A 21,979-nucleotide genomic window follows, 5' to 3' on the forward strand; every position below is an offset into this window, starting at 1 on the left:
GTGTGTGTAATTTATATCAATTATCCATCATTCATCACAGGGGAAAGAATATGTAAAGTGAGATCTAGCAAGCCTCTAGTACTACATGACATGGAGCCCCAGCTCCTGCTGATCTTACAGAGATTGTTTTTTGTCCAGGCGGGTCCATGAGAACAAATTCCTAACAGTTATTAAAGGTGAAACTGGAGGCCAAAAAAGTGTATCAGGGCCTTAGGGAATTTTAGGGCCAGTGTTTAGATCCTAGCCAACAGTTCAACTAAATTAAAAGAGAAGTAGTTTTTATGAAAAGAAAGTAAGATGCTTGCTCTGGTGAAATTTTGAACAGTTGTTTTCAAGGGTGTTTTTAAACACTAGTTTTAATCATTTATGGAGTAAATTTAGGTCCAAAGAAGGTCAGCAACTATGTGAAAATGTTTATAATGTATTTTTCAAATTTTAGTGTTATATAAATGTTATCTGCAGTCATTATTATTTTTTTTTGGATTCAGACATTGATTTTTTAATGAAAAAGTCATGACATTGTCTCACAATTATTTCTCATCTCCAAAGAGAAGAATCCCTGAAAGAGAATTTCTTGAAATATTAAAAAAACACATTAGGATTATTGATGATATTGCTGTCCCAACTTAGCCAAAAAACTAATCGGGTTTAATGATTTTTCCAGAAAGCTCAGGAGGAAAAGGCATGTTTTGTCATTGTGGCATGGGAGATGTAGTTATAACTAGCAGTAGATGCCCTTGGTTCTGTAGAAGAATAATAAGACTCAATCATGGCCCAGGTCCAGGGTAGTCAGTGTGGAATTAAGTTTCAGATCAATATTTCCAAAATATAATTGAAGGGCAAGAAACTATTGAAAAGACAGAGCCTTGGATGTTCAAATCTAGCCTTTTATGCTTCTTCCTTTGTGACTTGGGGCAAGGTCATCAGATTCTTTATCTATAAAGTGAGAGGGTTAGACTCTCTAGAACCTCTATGTTCCATTCTGATTCATGTTGAAGATTCTATAATTATGGCAAATCTCCTGTCGGTTTACATGATCCTTATCATGTTGTGCATAAATCTGAGGTAAGAAACCCATAGTTTTCTTGATTCAAAAAACTTCAAGAAAGGAACTTAGATATCATCTTTCACAGTTCCCTTATTTTGCAGACAACTGAGAGCCTCAGGAATGAGAAGTGACTTGGACACGATCTACAACTAGTAAATTCTAGTCAGATCACAAATCAAGGTATTCTATATTGACTCAGTTATTTTCTGGATATATGTACTATCTCTGAGCTTGTGGGTTATTTTAGCCCACTGATGCACTAGAGTTCTATCACTGGAGAACCTTTGACTTCACAGGAGCTCATAACAGAGTTAGCTCTGTAAGCTTGATGACGTTCGTCCATAGCTGTCTTTGAACAAGCCAGAGAGAGGTTGGATCTGAATCAGGGATCCCACATGTAGCGAAGAATTTGTGATCATAATAATAATAATTGAAAAAGTTCTGTAGGTTCTTTGTGTTCCATCTATATTTATCCATTCAAGGATAGTTGCCTTGGGAGCATTTGTGAAACAACATTCAGAGAAACTGTCACATGGAAATGTTCTGGATTTTGTAGCTCAAATGCCTTAGCTGAGCTGTTTTAGGTTTTGGGAGACACTCAAATTTTCAGCACCTGGATTTGTGCAGTGCACTAGGATAGAAGTGGGATAGTATTCCCACCTCCTCCCCATTCCCCCCTCAAAAACACAAAAAACCATAACATTACTTAATATTGAATCATAGAACAATAGTGGAACCTAAGATTTGATCTGAGTTTTCTCTTTACTATAGAAAGCCAGTATGGAAACTTTAGAAAACAATTTGTGTTAAGCATTATATACTTCCTCCCAAAAGCCTTAGTGTATAAGATGTATATCATGCTAAGTGAAAACAACCATAATTTCTCAATTATAATTATCAAGAGTTTGAGTCAATGAAAGGAAACCACTTGAAAAAAAAACTTGTTTATTCAAATAATGAAAAAATAGGGGCAGAGATTTTATTTTTCTTGATTAAACAACTCATTTCAACAAATGTTGAATACAAATGTTTGTCTACTAAGTGCCTGATGCTGCTTTGGGCACTGGAGTTACAAGACAAAACCAAAAGGGTCCCTGCCTTTAATGAGCTTACACTCTACTGAGGAGATGCAATATTCATATAAGTAAATAAATACAAAATCTATATAAGACAATACAAAGCAACTTCAGGAGGGAGCGACAACTAATAAGTGGAAGAAAATTAAAAAAGTTTGTATAGGTGGAACTGATCCACGCTTTGAAGGAAGCTCTGGATTTTCAGAGGAGGAGAGGAGAGTGCTTTTCAGACATGGGAAGACCATTTGTTGAAAGGCTAGATGGACCAGCACTGGTCAGGAATAAGAAAGCCTGGGTTCAAATATGCTAGCAAGAGTAAGTTCTTTAAACACCTCAAGCCTCAATTGATGCTTTTTAAAAATGTGGGTAATAATACTTGATCCAAATATCTCACAGGAGAACCAAATAAGATTATACAAGTAATTCACTTTGTAACCATTGATTGCTACATGGACACCAACTATTATTATTATCATTATTGTTGTTATCAGTTTGTATCACCTTTGTTCTAACAGTTTTCATATGTTTTGCTACATTAATTTTTTGACCAAACAACCAATCAACATGTAATTACTGGGAGCCGTCTGTGTATCAAGCGTTATGTACAATCTCAAAGTTTCTCAGCACAAGAGGCATCATTTGAATTAGATTTTAATTATAGAACAGGTGTTGCAATCAGCACTAATGTTTTTATGTACAAAGTATATTGTTAATTCCACGATCTCATGCCATTTTCCCACTTAAGTTAGGGATTTGTATATCATGGAACCCTTTGGTAAAAGTTTTCAACCCTTTCTCAGAATAAGCTTTTTAAAATACAGCAAATAAAATATATAGAGTTCCAAAGAAAGCTAATTCTCTCTCTCTCTCTCTCTCTCTCTCTCTCTCTCTCTCTCTCTCTCTCTCTCTCTCTATATATATATATATATATATATATATATATATATATATATAAAACAGTTCCATGGACCTGTTATAAACCCTTGCCTTATAGGAACCCCAGACTGAGAAAACATTCAGCATTAATACAAAATTCATTCAATTTGATCATAATTCAGAGTAGAAGTTGAACTGGACTGTTACCCTCTCAAAGAAGGAAGTCTCATAGAATAAAGAGGCAACTGAAAAGGGAGAGACACAACTAGAGAAGGTTTTGAACGTTCTTTTGGAGGACAGGATCTTGAAGACAGTCAGGAAACAAACAAAGGAGATGAGGACAGTCAGGAGAGAGCTGGTAAAACTCACTGTTCCAATAATAAACAGCTGGTTTCCTTGAGGGCAAGTGTCCAAAGAGGCTAGGGTAAGTATCTGTGGGTCAGGGCAAGACAAGGCATGGAGGATATTGGAGTCAAAGAAAAATAACTGAGAAGTTGAAACTGTGCATATCATCACGCTGAGAAAACCATGGGCAAAAATGGTCATTACCAGCTGACTGCAGGCCATCCTGGACATAATTACTGAATAGTAGCAGAGAACGTGACAGACAGATGTATAAGGACTATAGAGCATTGATATTTGGGGAAACTGTTCAGGGAGAGTGAAGGCACTTGGGAAATTCCTATGGGCAAAGTTAACAGCTGCACAACTTGGTGCCAAAGTATAAAGTACTTGGGAGAAACAGAAGAGATCCACATAAAAGTGAGGACTAAGGAATCAGTGCTGAGCACAGGGGATATACTGGCCTAGTTGGAATGATAGGAATGGACCCAATTTTCCCATAAGAATAATGGCATAGCACAACAAAAAGAGAACCTCTTGTCGTTCTCCATTCAACAGATACTCTTGGAGCAGGAACTTGAAGGATGGCCTCTGATTTTCTCCAGCCATTTCATACTTTGACTTTTCTCCTCTGAAAACATGGAAACAAGAAAAAATGAGAGAAAAGTTCCCAGCCAGAGCAATTTGGCTTAGTATTCCCAGTGAGCCCCATCTTTCAATTTTACTTACAAGCAATAGATTTGAGAGACTGTACTTAAAATTGTTTTTCTCATTTTCTTTAACATTTACAAAGAATTCTGAAAATTCACCTCTCCTTGGCAAGTTGAAAACTGATCTACTGGAATCTCTTCTCTTTGTCATATCTTACTGCTTTTCCCCATCATTTGTATTCCTCACTATTGGTAGGCCTGTTACTCTGTACTAACACTTAAACTGTCTACAAAATTGTCATAATTTATTACTGTGTCTTTTAAAAAAAATTCTTGAGAACTTTCAGATGAGAAAATTTTGATGATGTGTTTAAAGGCATAATTAATTTTTCTAAGAAATATATTCAGGTAAGAAGGAAATGGAATATTATTTCTGCATACTTTTAAAAGAAAAACACCAATACTAAATAATATAAATCACTAAACATTTACAAAATTTGGTCCCTACAACATTCTCTGGGTCCTTTTCTTGTTTTCTTTTAAGTGGAAATAATGATGTGATTTCTAGGAATTAAGATTTCCTGAATGATTTTGGCTCCATTGATTATACACTCGATCACTCATGGAAGAGGCAACATGATGTAGTAAGGAGAATGCTGAACTTGGGGCCAGAAAGAGCTGGGTTCATGTTATCTTTCAGATATTTATTAGTTGTATGATCCTTGATAAGTAAATTAATTTCTTGGGATTATTATGATGAACAAATGTGATTATTTATGTAAACTGCTTTGTAAAATGAATAAGACAAGTGCCAATTATTAATAATAAAATTCACTAAGAACCTTCTCTGATCATATCATATGAACATGTATCGAATTATCTTTTTTTTTCCAACTCAAGTATTTCATTATAAACTTACTTCTAGCCATTTTCATAATCTTTCATTCTAATTTTCTCATCATTTTCACTTTTTTGTATTTTTGCTATTAAACTATTATTTTAAGCTTCGTGTCTTCCCCAAGTGATTCATCTTTAAATGTAAAACACTGCTTTTTGTTAAGTCATTGTAAAGGAAAAATACAAAAATGTCTAGGAAGAGGAAAAATCATTCAGTAGATCTGTAAAGTGAATCTAATTATATGAGGTATTCGACTCCATGGATAATATAAAAACTGAGTCAGTCTTTCCAAATGTTTAAAAGGGGAAGGATAAATCATATCATGTAAATCAAGGATATAAAATAAAAATCTGATATGTTTATAATTTTTTCTGGAAATGTAATATCCATCAGACTGTGCAAGTAGGAAAAAACAGTTTGAAAGCTTTTTGAATTTTAAAAATTTCACTATTTCAAGCCCCTTATTGAAATAAAATAATAATTTGTCATCCTGAATCCTATTGTCACCACTCCCATAATATTTTATACTTTAGCTTGATATTATTTAATCTTCCAATTGGCAAAGCAAGTAAATTTTCACACTCTTTTACAATTTTCCAGTAAAAAGTTACTGTTTAATCATCCTCCACCCTACCCCTTTTGTCTATAAGGTTTGCTACAAAATCAATAACTACTTACCAATTATCCATAAGGGTAGCGGCAGTGATTTCAGCAATGGCATCTAAATTGTAAATTGTGTTGATTTAAAGAGAGATAGGTAGTTTCAGGACCCCTCCTCAAAAAAAGTATATTGCTCCAGTATTTGTACTCAACTGTTTGCATATAAATGTTAAGAATTAATGAGTTGTTCCCTTGTTAATGAACATTCTCTTCCCTTGTTATTTCTAGTAAAACTCAAGAGTCTCTAACATACATTACCTGGGGAACAGCATCACTTTATGACTTAGATATGCTATCAGTTTCAATTCTAGATGAGGGCAGAGAATGAGAAAAGGAGCAAGATTTTATGTTTTGTTGTGTTTTACTCATCAGTCCATAGGGTTTTTTGCTAGCCTCTACAGTTCAGTTTTTAGCCAAAATATAGATGTTAAATCTCCAAGCTAATGTTAAAAATCAATGTGCACATACAAATTTACTATCAGTGAATATTGCCCTGCTCCCTGAGGAACTATTACACTAAGCTACAAAAAGCATTCTTAATCCAAGCCCAAAGTCTAATTTTAGGTAAACAAGCTTTGAAAGAATTAATAGGAATTATGCCAACACTCTCAACAATGACTATGCTTCAATTTGCAATAAGATGATTTGATCTGGATCTGATTGAGTTCAAGGCTCCTTGGGCTGCTTCTGTGTATGTGCCTTTATATGATGTTGTTAATGATGCAATTCATAGCATATAAATTTTGAATCCCAGCTCTGCAACTCCCTACCTGAGTGACTTCGGGCAATTCACAGAAACTCATTGCCTCATCTGTAAAATTGGCTTGGAGGAGATGGCCACTGAGGTCCAATCCACTTTGAAATCTCTACTCTTGTGTGATAATTATATCTATAAATCTGAAATGTATATATACACATATATGTACACACATATTCTATGAAGCACAGGCGTTTAAAATGTATTATTAGCTAAATGTTAATTACTAAGAGTTCATAAGAAATACATTTTATGAAATGATAAAAGAGAGGCAACATGCTAAAGCAAATAGACAGTCTAATTTGGAATCAGGAAAGCTTAGGCCCAAGTCCTGCCCATGATATGTCTTATGAAATTATAGGTCATTTATTTAGCTTTTCAGGGCTACTTTCTAAGACTATAAATTATAAGTGATTTGCTACTCTGCCTTGGGAGAAGGAATTTCCACAGCAGAAGCTCAGTCACATTGATGAAATTATAAACCTGAACATGCATCAAGAAAGATTATCTCAGATATTATAAATACTTGACTACTCAATGTATCTACAATCTTGTTGATTCAGAAATTTCACCTGCCCATCCTTAGTGACTCCTGTCCAAAGCCTTCTCTGATATTCATCACAGAAAACCAACCCAAAGTTCTAAAAACATTCTCTCTTTCAACATACTGAAGGTGTCAGTAGAATTCTCTGCCTCTCTGCTTATCAGACATTTCTCTTACCACTCCATGTAGGATGTTTTCTATCCTTATCAAATGATTCTGTAAAGACATATTTTACTTTGTTCTTTTTTATAGTTTTTCATTTGTTATATATTATGCTCTGCTTATACCCAATGTGCACCTCTCTACTGGCCTCTTTATGATATTTACTTTAATTTTTTCAGAGATATTTGTATTCTATATCTTGTTTCCATATAGTAATATTGGCAACATATTGATATTAATAACAATCGATCCTTACTTTCATGGAAAGTTTGAGGTCAGTAAATAGGCAATTTTCCTAAAAGCAGTTCTCAAGCTCAACTCTGTATTCAACCTATTGTCTATATTGTCAGTAGCAGATACCTATCATGATGGTAGGTTGTTTGTAGGCTGTCCATCCAAATGCATATTGAACACTAGGAAATAAATGTTTCTCATACACTTGATCTTTAGTGTGTGGATGGTTGTGTCAAACTCCTTTGAGTGACTACAGATTTCTTCCAAGATATCTTGCAATGTTTTGACAGCACAATGTCATTCACAGTTAGGAGTATCTGGAGGACCTCACCATACACAAAAATCTCTTTTTGATTTATGTGAACATCTTTAGCAAGCTTACATCTCTATATTGCATACCTCTCCTCATGTTTATCAAACAAGAATTGTTGAACAGTCTTAGTTTGATTTTTATGTGTTTCAAAGCATTTTGAATGATTTTGATGTATGAGAGACATTAAAAAAACTGTATAAGTCCTCATTTGGTTCTACCAAGTCAAATCATTTTTCATAATCAGGAAACAATAAGAACAATGGAATCTCAGGAAATTCTTTTTAATAGCTAGATCATTTGGGAATTAAAACAAACATGAAAACTTAGGGTTTTTCTCCAGGCTAAAAACCTTCAGTTTTTTCATATTGCCTCCCAAGTTAAATTAAAACTCCTTTACCAAGCATTCAAAAACCTCCACAATTTGTGATTTCCCCTAATTTGTACCATACTACTCCTCTCTATGCACTCTATACAAAAGTCAAACTGAGCTCATTTTACCCTCAAATACATTCTGCATTTTCCTACTCCTTGATATTTTAATATTGATTGCCTATGCCTAAAATGTCTTCTCTCCTCCATTCATCCTCTAAAAAAATTTCCCCTTATCTCTTCAGTTGATAGCTACCTGGTCCTTTAAAACCTCTAATGTCTACTGGATCATTATCTTAAATATACTTAATATCTTTTTAATTCCAGAGGTTTTAGATATATGTCAATTTCTTGTTATAAGCTGGATGAAGGCAAAAAATGTGTCATATCAGTTTTGTATTTCACCCAACATCTCATTCTACAGCAACAGAGACTTGTGAAATTGAATTACTGAATTAAATTCGGGAACCAAGTCTAAATACTTCCTCACACTTTCTCAAAGCTATTTCATAATTTGCCTTATAGGCCTTTCTTTAATTTTTCTCCTTGTTCCCCAATGTAACTTGAGACAGATCCTTGAATTATCATATTTTTTCCTTCTCTTCATTGAATCTATTTTAAGTATTTCTACAGTCATCATCAAATAACCACTATTGTTCTCCATTGTCCTCTTTTCTCCTCAAAGAGAGCAGTTCTTCCTCTCCATCAACCCATCAACATCAATCTTAAATCAGGCCTCATTGGCTATTCACCAAAAACCCCCACATCCTAGAACTCTGACTTTTTTTGATTATCTCATATTTTGTTTGCACAAAGATTTTGTTTGCACCTATTTCTTTCCTTTCACCTTTCCCACTCAATATCCCCAACCTTTGAAATGGATTTCGGTTTTTATTGATATCACTATTACAAATTGCAAAATCCAAATATGTGCTTTCTGATCATAATCAATTCTGACAAACCCCGATTCCATGATAAACTATTGCTGCCATCACAAAGGAGTCTAGACTCCCTTATCTTTAATCACGACATTTAAAGTTTCACTATCTATTTAATATCAATGTTCAATTCTAACTAGTCTTCAACTTTTTACTTTCATTCACGATCGTAGAACATTAGTTGAAAAAATGATGGTGGAGAAGAAAGACAAATCCATTGTTCCAGTAACAAAGATAAAATGACAAAGATAGGTCAAAAGTTAAGGGCAATATTGAAGTCACTCAGCACAACCCTAATTTCTAGTATACAATCAATTGGAATCGCAATAGCTAATATACAATCAATTGGAATTGTGATAGCTAAGAACAGAATTAAGTAAAACTATCCCATTTAGAATTCATTAGGTTTAAGAATAACTATAGGTCAGCTATAGCATTAAAAATGCTAAATTCCTTTATAACATTCAAAAGATAAAACTATATATTTTATATTTCACCAAAAAAGAAAAATAAATAATAATAATAATAAAAAAAGGTAATATAATTATGAAATTAAATGTGAAAAGGCTAAATTTGTCTATACAAAGCTGTTTATAAATGAAATTACAAATAAAAAACTTGAATGCCATGTATATAAAAAGCAGATTTCAAGCAAAATGTTACTGATATGCTGAATTATATAAATTGCTAGTATGTGAAACCAAAAATCCAAATTCAAGAATAGCAGTTATACCAATTATGATATCATATAAAGAAAAACTTAAATAAAAAATTGACCATAAATCATTTCCAAAAGGCTATTAAATTGTGAATACCCTTTTGATCCCAGTAGTATCTCTACTGGCTCTGTATTCCAAAGAGATCATAAAAAAGGGAAAAAGACCCACATGTGCAAAAATGTTTGTAGCAGCAATGTTTGTAGTGACAAGGAATTAGAAACTGAGTGGATGCCCATCAGTTAGGGAATGGTTGAATAACTTATTGTATGTGAATGTAATGGAATAGTATTGTTCTATAAGAAATGATGAGCAGACTGATTTCAGAAAGTCCTGGAGAAACTTACGAAGTCCTGGAGAACTGATGCTAAGTGAAGTGAGTAAAATCAAAAGAATATTGTATACAACAACAATAAGATTATGTGATGATCACCTGTGATGGACGTGACTCTTTTCAACAATGAGGTGATTCAGGTCAATTCAAACAGACTTGTGATGGAGAGAGCCACCTGAATCCAGAGAGAGGACTGTGGGGACTGAATGTGGATCCCAAGATGGTATTTTCACTTTTTAAAATTGTTGTTGGCTTGTTTTATTCTTTCTCATTTTTTCCCTTGTTGATCTGATTTTTCTTCATAAATCTGGAAATATATTTAGAATAATTGTACATGTCTAACCTATATTGGATTGCTTGCTGTCTAGAAGAAGGGGAAAGGAAGAAAAATATTTGGAATACAAGGTTTTGCAAGGGTGAATATTGAAAACTATCTTTGCATGTATTTTGAAAATAAAAAGAAGTTATTTAAAAAGTTGACCATAATAAACAGAGTGCTTGTGATTCTAATTTATCTACAACAATACATTTTCTGGAGAAATAAGAAGATTCAATGATATGTCTATACACTTAGTGTTAGAGGTAGGATTAGTTCTTTATTCCAAGGCCACTGCTGTCTCACATTTTACCTTGTAAGTATTATCTAATCACATATTACATATAATCAGTATTACATAATGCTAAAAGATCTTAAAATAATTAAAATGATGCTTCTGAAGTTATATATGCTAAATTATGTAAGAGATAAATAGATCATTTCATCTATAAGTCAAAGTTTTCTTTTCTTTTTCTTTCTTTTTTCTTTTTTTTTTTTTTTGCTGAGGCAATTGGGGTTAAGTGACTTGCCCAAGGTCACACAGCTAGGAGGTATCAAGTAAGTGTATGAGATCACATTTGAACTCAGGTCCTCCAGACTTCAGGGTCAGTGTTCTATCCACTGCGCCACCTAGCTGCCCTAAGTCAAAGTTTTCTGATAGGAAGTCTGCCAACACAGAGAGGTTAAGTTATTGGCCCATGATCACACAGATAATGTCAAAATCTTATCATATTCATTCAAAGCTATCAGGGTGATTTTTTTAAAAAATCCAGGTCTGACTATATAATTCTCCTACAATGTTTGTGATGCCTGGGATGAAATTAAACTTACAGCCTTGTTGTGTCTTGCAAACTGACCCCAACCTCCTTGACAGTCTTATGAGTTAGGATTGGTTGGCCCTTATAATACCTCCTATATAAAATGCTGGTGATATGATAATACAACATTCTTCTTTTTATGATATTGTGCCATTTGAGTTTGGGAATTCTAAACTTCAATAGGATAAACCAATAAATTTGAATAAATTGGTAAATGGCTTATTATAAGATTGGGTCTAGTGGTCTCAAGACCATCATGACAGTTTTCCCTTAAGGGATACTATAAGATGTCTTGGAAATACAGTCTGGCAGTAGATAAAATATTATTTGAGGGACTCACTTGTACTAACTTTCAAAAATATTGTTGTTACTATTCCATGAGTGAGTTCTAGTCTTCCTTGATCATACCCTATAACACTCCACTTCTCTGACCTGTGGTAGAGTACTCTGAGCTCATATTAGTCTGGGCAGTCACACTTGGATACATGATAAATTGACTCTAACATAGTAATGTCACTTTAGTCCTCTTTGAGAACAAAGGACAACAACCAACCAATCAATCATGAGTATATTTTAGAAGCTTATATAGCCTTCCTTAATATCATTCTCCATTACATGTTTTTCCTAATATGGTAGACTAAATTAAGTTTTTGAAACCATGCAAAATATTACATTTATTTTGGATAATTTTAATCTTAATAATTTAATTAATAATGTCTTGTTGGTGGAGTTGTGAACAGATCCAACCATAGTGGAGAGCAATTTGGAACTATGCCCAAGGACTATTAAACTGTGCATACCCTTTGATCCATCAGTGTTTCCACTGGGTCTGTATCCCAAAGAGATCATAAAAAAGGGAAAAGGTCCCATATGTGTGAAAATGTTTGTAGCAGCCCTTTTTGTAGTGGCAAGGAGGTGGAAACTGAGTGGATGCTCATCAATTACAGAATGGCTGAATAACTTTTGGTATATGAATGCAATGAAATATTATTGTTCTATAAGAAATGATCAGCAGGATGACATCAGAAAGGTTTGGAGAGATTTGCATGAATTGATGATAAGTGAACAGAACACTGTACACAGAAACAAGATTATGTGATGATCAACTGTGATGGACTTGACTCTTCAACAATGAGGTGATTCAGGCCAATTCCAATAGACATGTGATGGAGAGAGCCATCTGCATCCTGACAAAGGACTATAGGGACTGAATATGGATCACAGCATAGTATTTTCAACTTTTTCTTGTTGTTTGCTTCTTTCTTTCTCATTTTCCCCCTTTTTGATCTGATAAAAGTAGAGATATATACTTTCTATATAAAATAAAGATAAAAGTAGAATTATATTTGGAAGAAGTGCATATGTTTAACTTATATTGGTTTACTTGCTGTCTAGGGGAGAAGGAGGAAGGGAGGGGGAAATTGGAATACAAGGTTTTGCAAGGATGCATGTTGAAAACTATCTTTGTATGTATTTTGAAAAATAAAAGCTATCATTAAAATAATTAATTAATTTATTTATTAATGCTTATTTATTTGACTTGAATAGATAACATCCCTTTTTTCTTATTATATGCAAATTTGATACAAACATCTTCTATAGTATCAAACAGAATAAGCTCTTTAAAAAATCTTATCTCATGCCATACAAGACTCCTCTGTGAGTTTATATTAAGCTATTTTTAATACTCTTTCAACTTAGAATAATTCCACATAGATGTGAATAAGACAGACTATATAATCTCCTACCATTCATAGGATTGTGAAATATTGCCTAATAATGTCAAAATAATGACACACTATGTATTTGACATTCTTTTCAAAATCAACATCTCAATCCAATAAGAACATGAAATCAGCCTGAAAAAAATCATAAATATTGAACCAACCCTATAGAGAACCTTTACAACTAGAGTGCCACTTCATGCTAGAAGTGATCAACTGAAGTAGAAGTCACCAAAGAACACCAATCTTTAAGTTCAAGTATTAGTTAATCATCTCAAGAAAGTTTCTGCTCAGACATTGCAGATAAAATGCATTTGATTTGAACTGGATTGCTTAGCCTTTCCTTGAATTGATATGTCAGAATAGTTCGATTTAAATCTAGGATTTTACATAATTTGAGTAGTCCAGCCTCATTTTGGACATGTATTGAAAATCATTCTTGTAGATTTGTAACATTTTCTTAACTATTTTGGATGTCATACACAGCAGACAAATATTTATCTTAATCTTATTTAAAATTTTAATTGTATTTATTTTATTTGTATTATAGTTTTTCTTTTAAAAAATTTAATAATGGGGTGATGATCTACTTGCTTCTCTGTACTATTACTCATTATAATTGACTGATTACATATCCATCCATTATCCAGTTGTGTGAAATATAATACTATTCTTTTTTCACATTATTGAAATACATGGTGTAAGGTCCAGACCTACACACATTTTCTGCCAAATAGTTCCTGTTTTTCCAATAGGTCTCAACTTTTTTTTAAGGGATCTCCCATCCCATCATTGTGTCTTCTTGTGTGTAGAGAGTCATAGATAGTAGAGAACCCTGGGCAAAGTATAAAACTCTTTATTCCAGCAAATGGAACTCTGATGAGTGTCTGATTTGACACTCCATTACCTCTGGGGGACATCTTGGCCTTCCTGAGAAGTCAGGGGGTGAGACAACCTGTGTTGTAATTAAAGCAGAGTTATATTAAAGTGACAAGGAGACATCTGCACACAACAGCAAGTTATGTGGTCCCACATGGGCAGTATATACTTAGCACATGTGCAATGTGCTATAGTTATGTAAAGATATTAGAGTATATAAGGCTGAGAGAATTTTGAACAAACAAACTCCTCCTGTTTGACCATCTTCATAAGTTCTGCCCCTTTACTGCTCATCCAGGATCAGGATTTGGGTTAGTACCAAAATCCTTCAGTGAGCAAGCCCAGACACTTGTGTTTATAAAGAAATAGATGACTTGTAGACATTTCCTTTTCTTGCTTACTCCATCTTCTGATCAACTTTTCTATTTTTCTAGCTCCATATTATTTTTATAATTGTGACTAAGTAATAATGATAATAATAATGGAAGATGAAGATTTCATGAACCAGCTACAACCAAGGAAAGAACTCTGGGAGATGACTATGAACCACTACATAGAATTCCCAATCCCTCTATTTTTGTCTGCCTGCATTTTTGATTTCCCTTACAGGTTAATTGTACACTATTTCAAAGTCCGACTCTTTTTATACAGCAAAATAACTCTTTGGACATGAATATATATATATATATATATATATATATATATATATATTGTATTTAACTTATACTTTAACATATTTAACATGTATTGGTCAACCTGCCATCTGGGGGAAGGAGGGAAAAAATTGGAACAAAAGGATTTGCAACTGTCAATGCTGAAAAATTACCTATGCATATATCTTGCAAATAAAAAGCTATAATAATAATATAAAAAGATGAAGAGTTCAGTTCACCTAGGTAAAAACACGTTAAGAAGGTAATATAAGTAAATTGCAGGTAGATTGCAATCTTAAATGACAGTTTGCAGGATTTTACATTCTATTGACTTAACAGCAAAGAACAATTGACATTTTTGATTAGATGTTTGAATTATGGCACCTTTCCAATGGTGCCTTAAAAGATTATTATTACAAACAATATAGGGGAAATGTTAGAGCAAATTAGATTAGATATAGGAGAATCTTCTCAGGGTTTTTATAATAGTCTGGGTAAGAAGAAATGAAGGCTGGAATTAAAGTGAAATCAGACAGGAGAAATTAGATGGGAGAAATATTAAGGAGAGAGAGATGATTAGACATAACACCTAAGTAAACAAGTGAAGTGAAAGAAAGGAAGAATCAAAGAAGATTCCAGTCCTGGGAGACTTGAAGAACAATAATAACATCAACCGAAATTGAGATATTGTTTAAGTAGTCAGATCAGAGGGGTAGGTAATAGATTTAATTTCAGATACATTTACTTGTAGGTGCTAGTGAGACTTTCACATGAGACAACCGGAAACATGGCATTGTAGCCTGGGAAGAATTTTAAAAATATAAATATCAAATTGGGAGCAACCTACAAAATGGTTATAATTGCTGTCATGAGAATACATGGAATCACCAAGGGAGAAAGTGAGCATAAAAAATTAAATAAAAGATCCTTAGTCATGAACCTTGGGGAATATGCACTACAAGCTTTCAGAACTTAGTGAGGTTTTGGAAAATTAAAGGAATGTTAGTTCTGTCAGAAATGAATAGCATCATTTCCCATACTCTGATGTAGGAATCAACAATTCATTTGATTTAATGGACCTTTGTAGCATAGCTTCAAGAGACCCTCTAATTGGAAAAGAAATATTAGCTAAATTAATTGTAACTGAAGAATTAAACCACTACTTACACTGTGGTTACACTCAAGGAACATGAGTCAATTTTAATTTTTATTGCAAATAATTTGATATTTTAAAAGCTGCACATAGAAGATAATGAGAAACTGGAAATGGGAGATATTGCAAGATGTTTTACTTCTTCAGTTCCACCTATTCCAATGAACTCTCCTTGACACAGGCACTTTACTTCCCTTTCCCTTTGCACTGGTCCTACTACCTATCAGCACCTAGAAACTTCTACTGCCCAATGCTTTGGGAATTGACAAGGATTTGAAAAGTTTCTTTTTGTACAGCCTTGCTAAAAAATATCTGAATTATATATGTTACCCTTTTCAGAGGACAGATTTATATAACTTCAGAGTTTAAAGAGAGTTCCAAAGCCATCTATTTCAACTTAAACATGAACATTCCTGATATGTGATCATCTAACATGTCCTTCAAAAATTTCTCTCTACTCCCTCCCTTTCTCTCCCTCCATCTCTCCTCTTCTCCCTCTCTCTCTCTGTTCCTTCCTCTCTCCCTCTCTCCATTTATCTCCATCTCTCCTCTTCTCTCTCTCCCTCTCCTCCCTCTTCGTCTTTCCCTCTCTCCTTCTCTCTCCATCTCTCCTTCCCTCTCTCCCTCCTTCCTTTCTTCTTCTTCTTCTTCTTCTTCTTCTTCTTCTTCTTCTTCTTCTTCTTCTTCTTCTTCTTCTTCTTCTTCTTCTTCTTCTTCTTCTTCTTCTTCTTCTTCTTCTCTCTCCCTTTTTCCTTCCCTTTACCCTCCCCATAGCTTCTATCCATTTTTCGTAGTTCCAGTTCTTGGAATGACATAGGAAAAGTATAACTTGTATTCCACTATCCTTCATATATTGGAAGAAAGCTATCATATAATTCCTCCTCTAAGTTTTTTTTAGGCTTCTTTAGCCTTTATATGGCACGATCGCAAATGTCTTTACCATTCTGCTCATCTGTTAATATTTCTGCTGAAATTTGATGCTCAGAACTGAACATAATATTTTATTTGTGATCTGTTCAGAGGAGAATATGGCTGACAAAATTCTCATCTGCCTCATTCTAAGAACCTTATCTCTCTTAATATAGCTTGGATAGTATTTGGGCCTTTCAGGCTATCATATCAGGGTGTTGACTCATTCAATCCACTACAATTCCCATATCATTTTTCCATTTGTGAAGCTGATTTTTGAACTTAGGTATATATCTTTACATTCTTTTGTTGGATATTATTCTGATTTATCTGGGTCCTTAACTCTAATCTGTGGAGTTTTGAATCCTGATTCTGCCAACAACATATTAGTTGTCATTCTCAGGTTCATCCTTCCTACAAGTTTGAAAAGCATTCCATTAATTATTCATCTAAGTCATTAACATTAACATAATATTTAAATATCTCAAGTCTAAGTTTGGATCTATGGAGTTTTCCACTGAATTCCTACCTCTAAGTTGACATCAAGTTTTAATGACATCTTTGGGTTCTTTCATTCAAGCAGTCCAAATCCATCTAACTGTACTTTCATCTAGCCCACATGTCAACATCTTACCTGAGAGAATAGTGTGAGAATTGAGCAAACCACACTAATTCCTATTTTGTATTTCAATTCTGAATTTAGTTGAGTCCTCTTTTTTTTTAAATTATAGGTCGAGTCTAACTTTTATTTTGTGAGAAAACTTTAATCAATTATTGGAATTGTCAGAAAACTTTATCGCATTGTTTGAATCTAGACTTATATGGCTAGGAGGTTGGACCACCTTTACCTATTACTTAGAAACCCTTAAGGTTATGGTGGTGAGAAAGTAGTTAGATTCAAGGATAGCTGCAAGGAGTTTTCTCATAATTGTTTATCTGAAGCAACTCACACATTTTATCTGAAAATTGGCCCCAAATTGATCAATCAATTATTGTATCCATGTCCCTCTGAATGTTCATAGACACTTGGAGTGAGTAAGATGCTTCTTTTTCTGATTTCAGGGAATTGAGCCTGTTCATTCTTCCTCTTACAACTTGGAAAGTCCCTAGTTTTTCCTACTTTTAGAAATCAGATGACCTAATTTTGTATCCTGGTTAGTTGTTTTATTTTAATTACTGGTGTTTGTTGATAATTGGTTTTGATACATAAAAATCTGTCTCACTCTGTATTCAGGATCTTTGGACTTAGTGCAATGATATTTCAAGAACTTTTACTCTTACTCCTATTAATAGCCATTTAATTCCAAGAAATGTACTTAAGAAAAAAATTCCTAAAAGCAGAGAAAAGTTTGGATTTTTTGTGTTTGTTTGTTTGGTAAGCAGTATGGTTACTGGAAGATTTTTGCAGAATTACATAGAAATCTCTACAAGTGATTTGGAACCAGGCAAGCAGAGCCTCTTTCAGAGCTTCCCTGCAAATGAGGTCTATTCCAGAATGTCCACAGAAAATATTCAAGGATGACATAACTACATCTGGGACTCAAGAAAAGATGAAATGATTAAATATGCATTGCATGGTGGGTTACTTGGATACAAGAAGACTTGATGTTATTTAATGTTAATTATCATCATATTGCTTTGTTGTTTGTTTCATGGTGTTTGTTTGCTGAGTTTTCTTGGTTATCCCCTTTTATTTCAATCTGAATGCCCTATGTGCCTCAGTCCATGATTTCTATTATATCTCTTCTGAAGGTCTTTGAATATCTTCCTCTGTCAGTCTTGAGTGCATGCAGAAATAATACTCATTCTTGGTGCCAGATGGGAAAAGGAAATACTATGTGATGAAGAAGGAGGAGGAGGAGGAGGAGGAGGAGGAGGAAGGTTGGCAAGATGGTTGGTGACAAGTTGGAAGAGGTGGGATTAGAAATAAAACTTTATATATAGTAAATATTTGACATTAATTAAAGCTAGATTGGCATCTTGAAGTTAAAAAACCGTATCTATAAGACTTCAGAATAAAAGAGGTCTCAGTCTCTATTCAAGAGGCAACATTCTGTAGTCTAAACTATATCAAACTAGTAATTAATCAAACTTAGTCTATGGTTTCTATTATTGTCAAAGTATGTGATCTTAGGCTAGTTACTTCCCTATTCTGAAACTGAGTTTTTTCATGCATCAGATAAAGGCACTAAGTAAGACTGCATAAGGAATGGTATGCTAGACTTGACATTACAAAGATATGACTTAGGGTCCTGTCTTAGTTACTATGGGACTCTGTGAGGGCAAGTAGACTTTGAGGTAGACTTTTGTCTACTTCAGTTTTTTTTTCTGTAAAATGATGGTAGTAATGCCAATTAAATATTCTCACTGTGAAAATAAAATAAGATAATATTTTGAAAAGTTTCCAAACTTTGAAGAATTTTATGTTAGTCTTTATCATTACTATTTATTATGAAAAAATAACATTAGATGACCTCTAATATCCCTTCTACCTCCAAATCAAATAACCAACAAGTAACAAGCATCTTTTAAGTGCTTACCATGTGCCAGGAACTGCAGAAAACACAGGGGATATGGAGAAAAAGCAAAACACTGTGCTCTTTACATTGTAATGTTGTAGATAACATGTATAAATCAGAACATATAACTCCACAGTAAATGAAATGTTACCTAAAGGGATGACACTAGCACCTGGGGGATCTACCTTCTGAAGGAAGACAGCACTTTATTTGAGTCTTAAAGAAATTAAAGGATTTGACGAGTTGGAAATGATGAGGGAAAACATATGCAGGTTTGGGGAACAGCCAGTGGAGGCAGGGAGTAGGAAGATGGTGTGTTATGGGTAAGGAATAATAGATACACTTGAATACATCTAGTTCAAGAAATCTGTGGGAAAGAGAGATCTGTAAGAAAACTAGAAATGCATGAAGAAGTCAGACTGTGAAGGGTTTTACATGCCAAAAGACTTTATATTGGATTGTAGATATGGTAGAAAATCACTGGAGGATTTTGAGAATGGAGGTGACAAGGTCAGAAAAAGTTGTTGTGAGGATCAGATAAAACAGATGTGAAAGTGCTTTGAAAAAGTTGCCAACACTTTATTAATATATTATATAAATCAACCTACACATACATAAAATAAGAGAACTGGCAGGATCTTAGGGTGACAGATATAGAACTGGAAGGAACACTTGCTGCCATCTAACCAAAATATCCTTATTTTACAAATGATTAAGATAGCAAGGTAGACAGATCAGCATGTCTGGATTCAGGAAGAACTGAGTTCATATCCATATCAAGATACTTAATAGTTTTGTGATCCTACCCAAGTCACTTAACCTCTGCTGATTTAATTTCCTCTGTTGTAGACTGATAGCCCTTATCTCCAAGGTTGTTATGAGGTTCAAACATTTGTAAAACTATATGCTTGGGATTTAGCAAGAGCTATATAAATATTAATTGTTGTTATTGTTACCCAGTGGTTGCATAAATAGAAAATAGCAGAGAAGGATTTGCTTCCAAATTCATCACTCTTAATTACACCACAAATCTTAGAGATCACTTAGACCAAATTCTTAGTTTTAGAGATGAAACTGAGAGACAGATTAACTCAATTGTTCCCATGGCCAGACAACTAGTTTGTAACATAGCTGAGATTAAATCCAATCTCCTTTGATGACCAGTCCAGTATTGTTTAATTGAGTTATCCAAATGATATCATTTTCAGATTTGTTTTATAAGAATGCTTTTAATTAAAGTAATTTAATTCCCAATAATTAAGAATGTCTTTTATTACTGACCAGTCTTTTAAAGGCATCTTTAATTTCCTTGTTCCTCAGGCTGTAAATCATAGGATTCAACATTGGGATCACCACAATATAGAAGATGGACACCACTTTATTCTGATCCGTGGAATAGCTAGATGTAGGCATTACATAAATGAATATAATGGTTCCATAGAATAGAGTAACTGCAGTAAGATGGGAAGTACAGGTGGAGAAGGCTTTGTGTCTTCCTTCTTTGGAGTTCATATTGAGAATAGTGAAGAAGATGTACAGATAGGAGATGGCAATGGTTACAAGAGCTATAGCTATTATTATTGCTGAATAGATAGCAGGAAGTATTTCTGCTGCTAAGACATGATAACAGGAAAGTTTAACCAAAGGAGAAAAGTCACAGAAAAAGTGATTGATTACATTAGGGCCACAGAAGAATAAATTCAGTAAACAGCCTGTATAAGTTACCCCATTCAAACAGCCACCCATGTAGGCAATCACTATTAACACAGAGCAGACTTGGTCGGACATTTTCACAGAGTAAAGCAATGGGTTACAAATAGCCACATAACGGTCATAAGCCATGAATGTCAGTAAGAAGGACTCTGTGGCCCCAAAGGTCACCAGGGAACCTAATTGAGTAACACAGCCAGGATAAGTGATGATGTTTTTCTCCACCATAAAATTCACCAGTAAGTTAGGTGTAACTGATGTGGAATACCCCACATCAACAAAAGCCAAGTGACTGAGAAAGAGGTACATGGGAGTATGAAGCTGTGGACTCAGTCTAATTAGAATAATTGTACAGAAATTTCCCATTACGGTGAACAAATATATCCCCATAAATAGCATAAAGAGAATGATACAAAGAATGGGATCATCTGTTAATCCTAGAATAAGGAAATTGATCACTGCAGTGTAGTTTCCTGATGGCTTAAACTCCATGTTTGATTCCTGCTATGACAAAAGTGAAAATTGAAACTCAATAAGTCTTGGAGCAATTTAATACTGTGACATTTCCTTTCCTGATAATTCTAAATCCAATAAAATATACTTAAATGGGACTACTGGGAATTTAAATATATCCACATTCACATTCAAAAATATCCATTATCTTAAGCAATTCTTTTTTAGAGACCATTTAGAAAATCTGGGACAGATTAGTGTCCCTTAACACTTATGATTGTGTGATTTGGATGGTCTAAACTGTCCTTTAGTAAGCAGAGGGGCCAATTTCACAGATTAATAAAATTGACCAAGACCAGAACAGTTGGAGGGTCAGAAAGTCAAATGATAGTCCCTATCTCCAAATTAAATAACAACTTAAGTGAAACTATCCGTTGACAAAGAATGGTATTTCTTTTGCAAGTCTCTAAATAGGAATAGTAAGTTTATATTTAATAATATATTTATTTAATAAGAAGTTTTGAGTTTCTCCTATGTTCAAAACTCTATGCTAGGCAATGTTGGGAATACAATAAAGAGGAACCTGGTCATTTTGCTTAATTTGCACAGATAATATGACAGTAGAATAATATACTCAGCCTGTTTCCTCATCTATAAAATGGAGAAAGGACTTTGGTGTCATGAGCTCAAATGAGATTACCTGTCAGGCATTTTGAAATTTTAGAGTGCTGTATTTATTAGCATCAGTTATTTTTCTGACAAGTAAAAGAAATTATATACTGCAGTAACAGATCTAGATAAACCAATTCACATTTGTAAATCCTACATCAAACTAAATCAAAAGGAAAAGTCATCTTTTCTCACTGTTGCTATTTCCCCATGGTTACCAAATATAATTAGTCTAACGGGTTCTTTAGCATAACCAAGA

At 33.9% G+C, this 21,979-nt stretch overlaps 2 protein-coding genes across 2 annotated transcripts; both read right to left on the minus strand.

The window, feature by feature from the left end:
* Positions 1-3,171: 3,171 nt before the first annotated feature.
* Positions 3,172-4,275, minus strand: LOC105750937 (olfactory receptor 8H2-like). Its single transcript, XM_012552510.2, is given in 1 exon segment — positions 3,172-4,275. A coding segment is annotated over 1 exon segment (1,032 nt). The 5' UTR covers positions 4,204-4,275.
* Positions 4,276-20,145: 15,870 nt separating this feature from the next.
* Positions 20,146-21,090, minus strand: LOC100925813 (olfactory receptor 478-like). The gene has a single exon (XM_003773625.1). The coding sequence runs from the start codon at positions 21,088-21,090 to the stop codon at positions 20,146-20,148; it is 945 nt and encodes a 314-aa protein (XP_003773673.1).
* Between the last annotated feature and the right edge of the window lie 889 nt (positions 21,091-21,979).

This window comes from Sarcophilus harrisii, chromosome 6 (genome assembly GCF_902635505.1).
Source record: "Sarcophilus harrisii chromosome 6, mSarHar1.11, whole genome shotgun sequence".
Taxonomy (NCBI): Eukaryota; Metazoa; Chordata; class Mammalia; order Dasyuromorphia; family Dasyuridae; genus Sarcophilus; species Sarcophilus harrisii.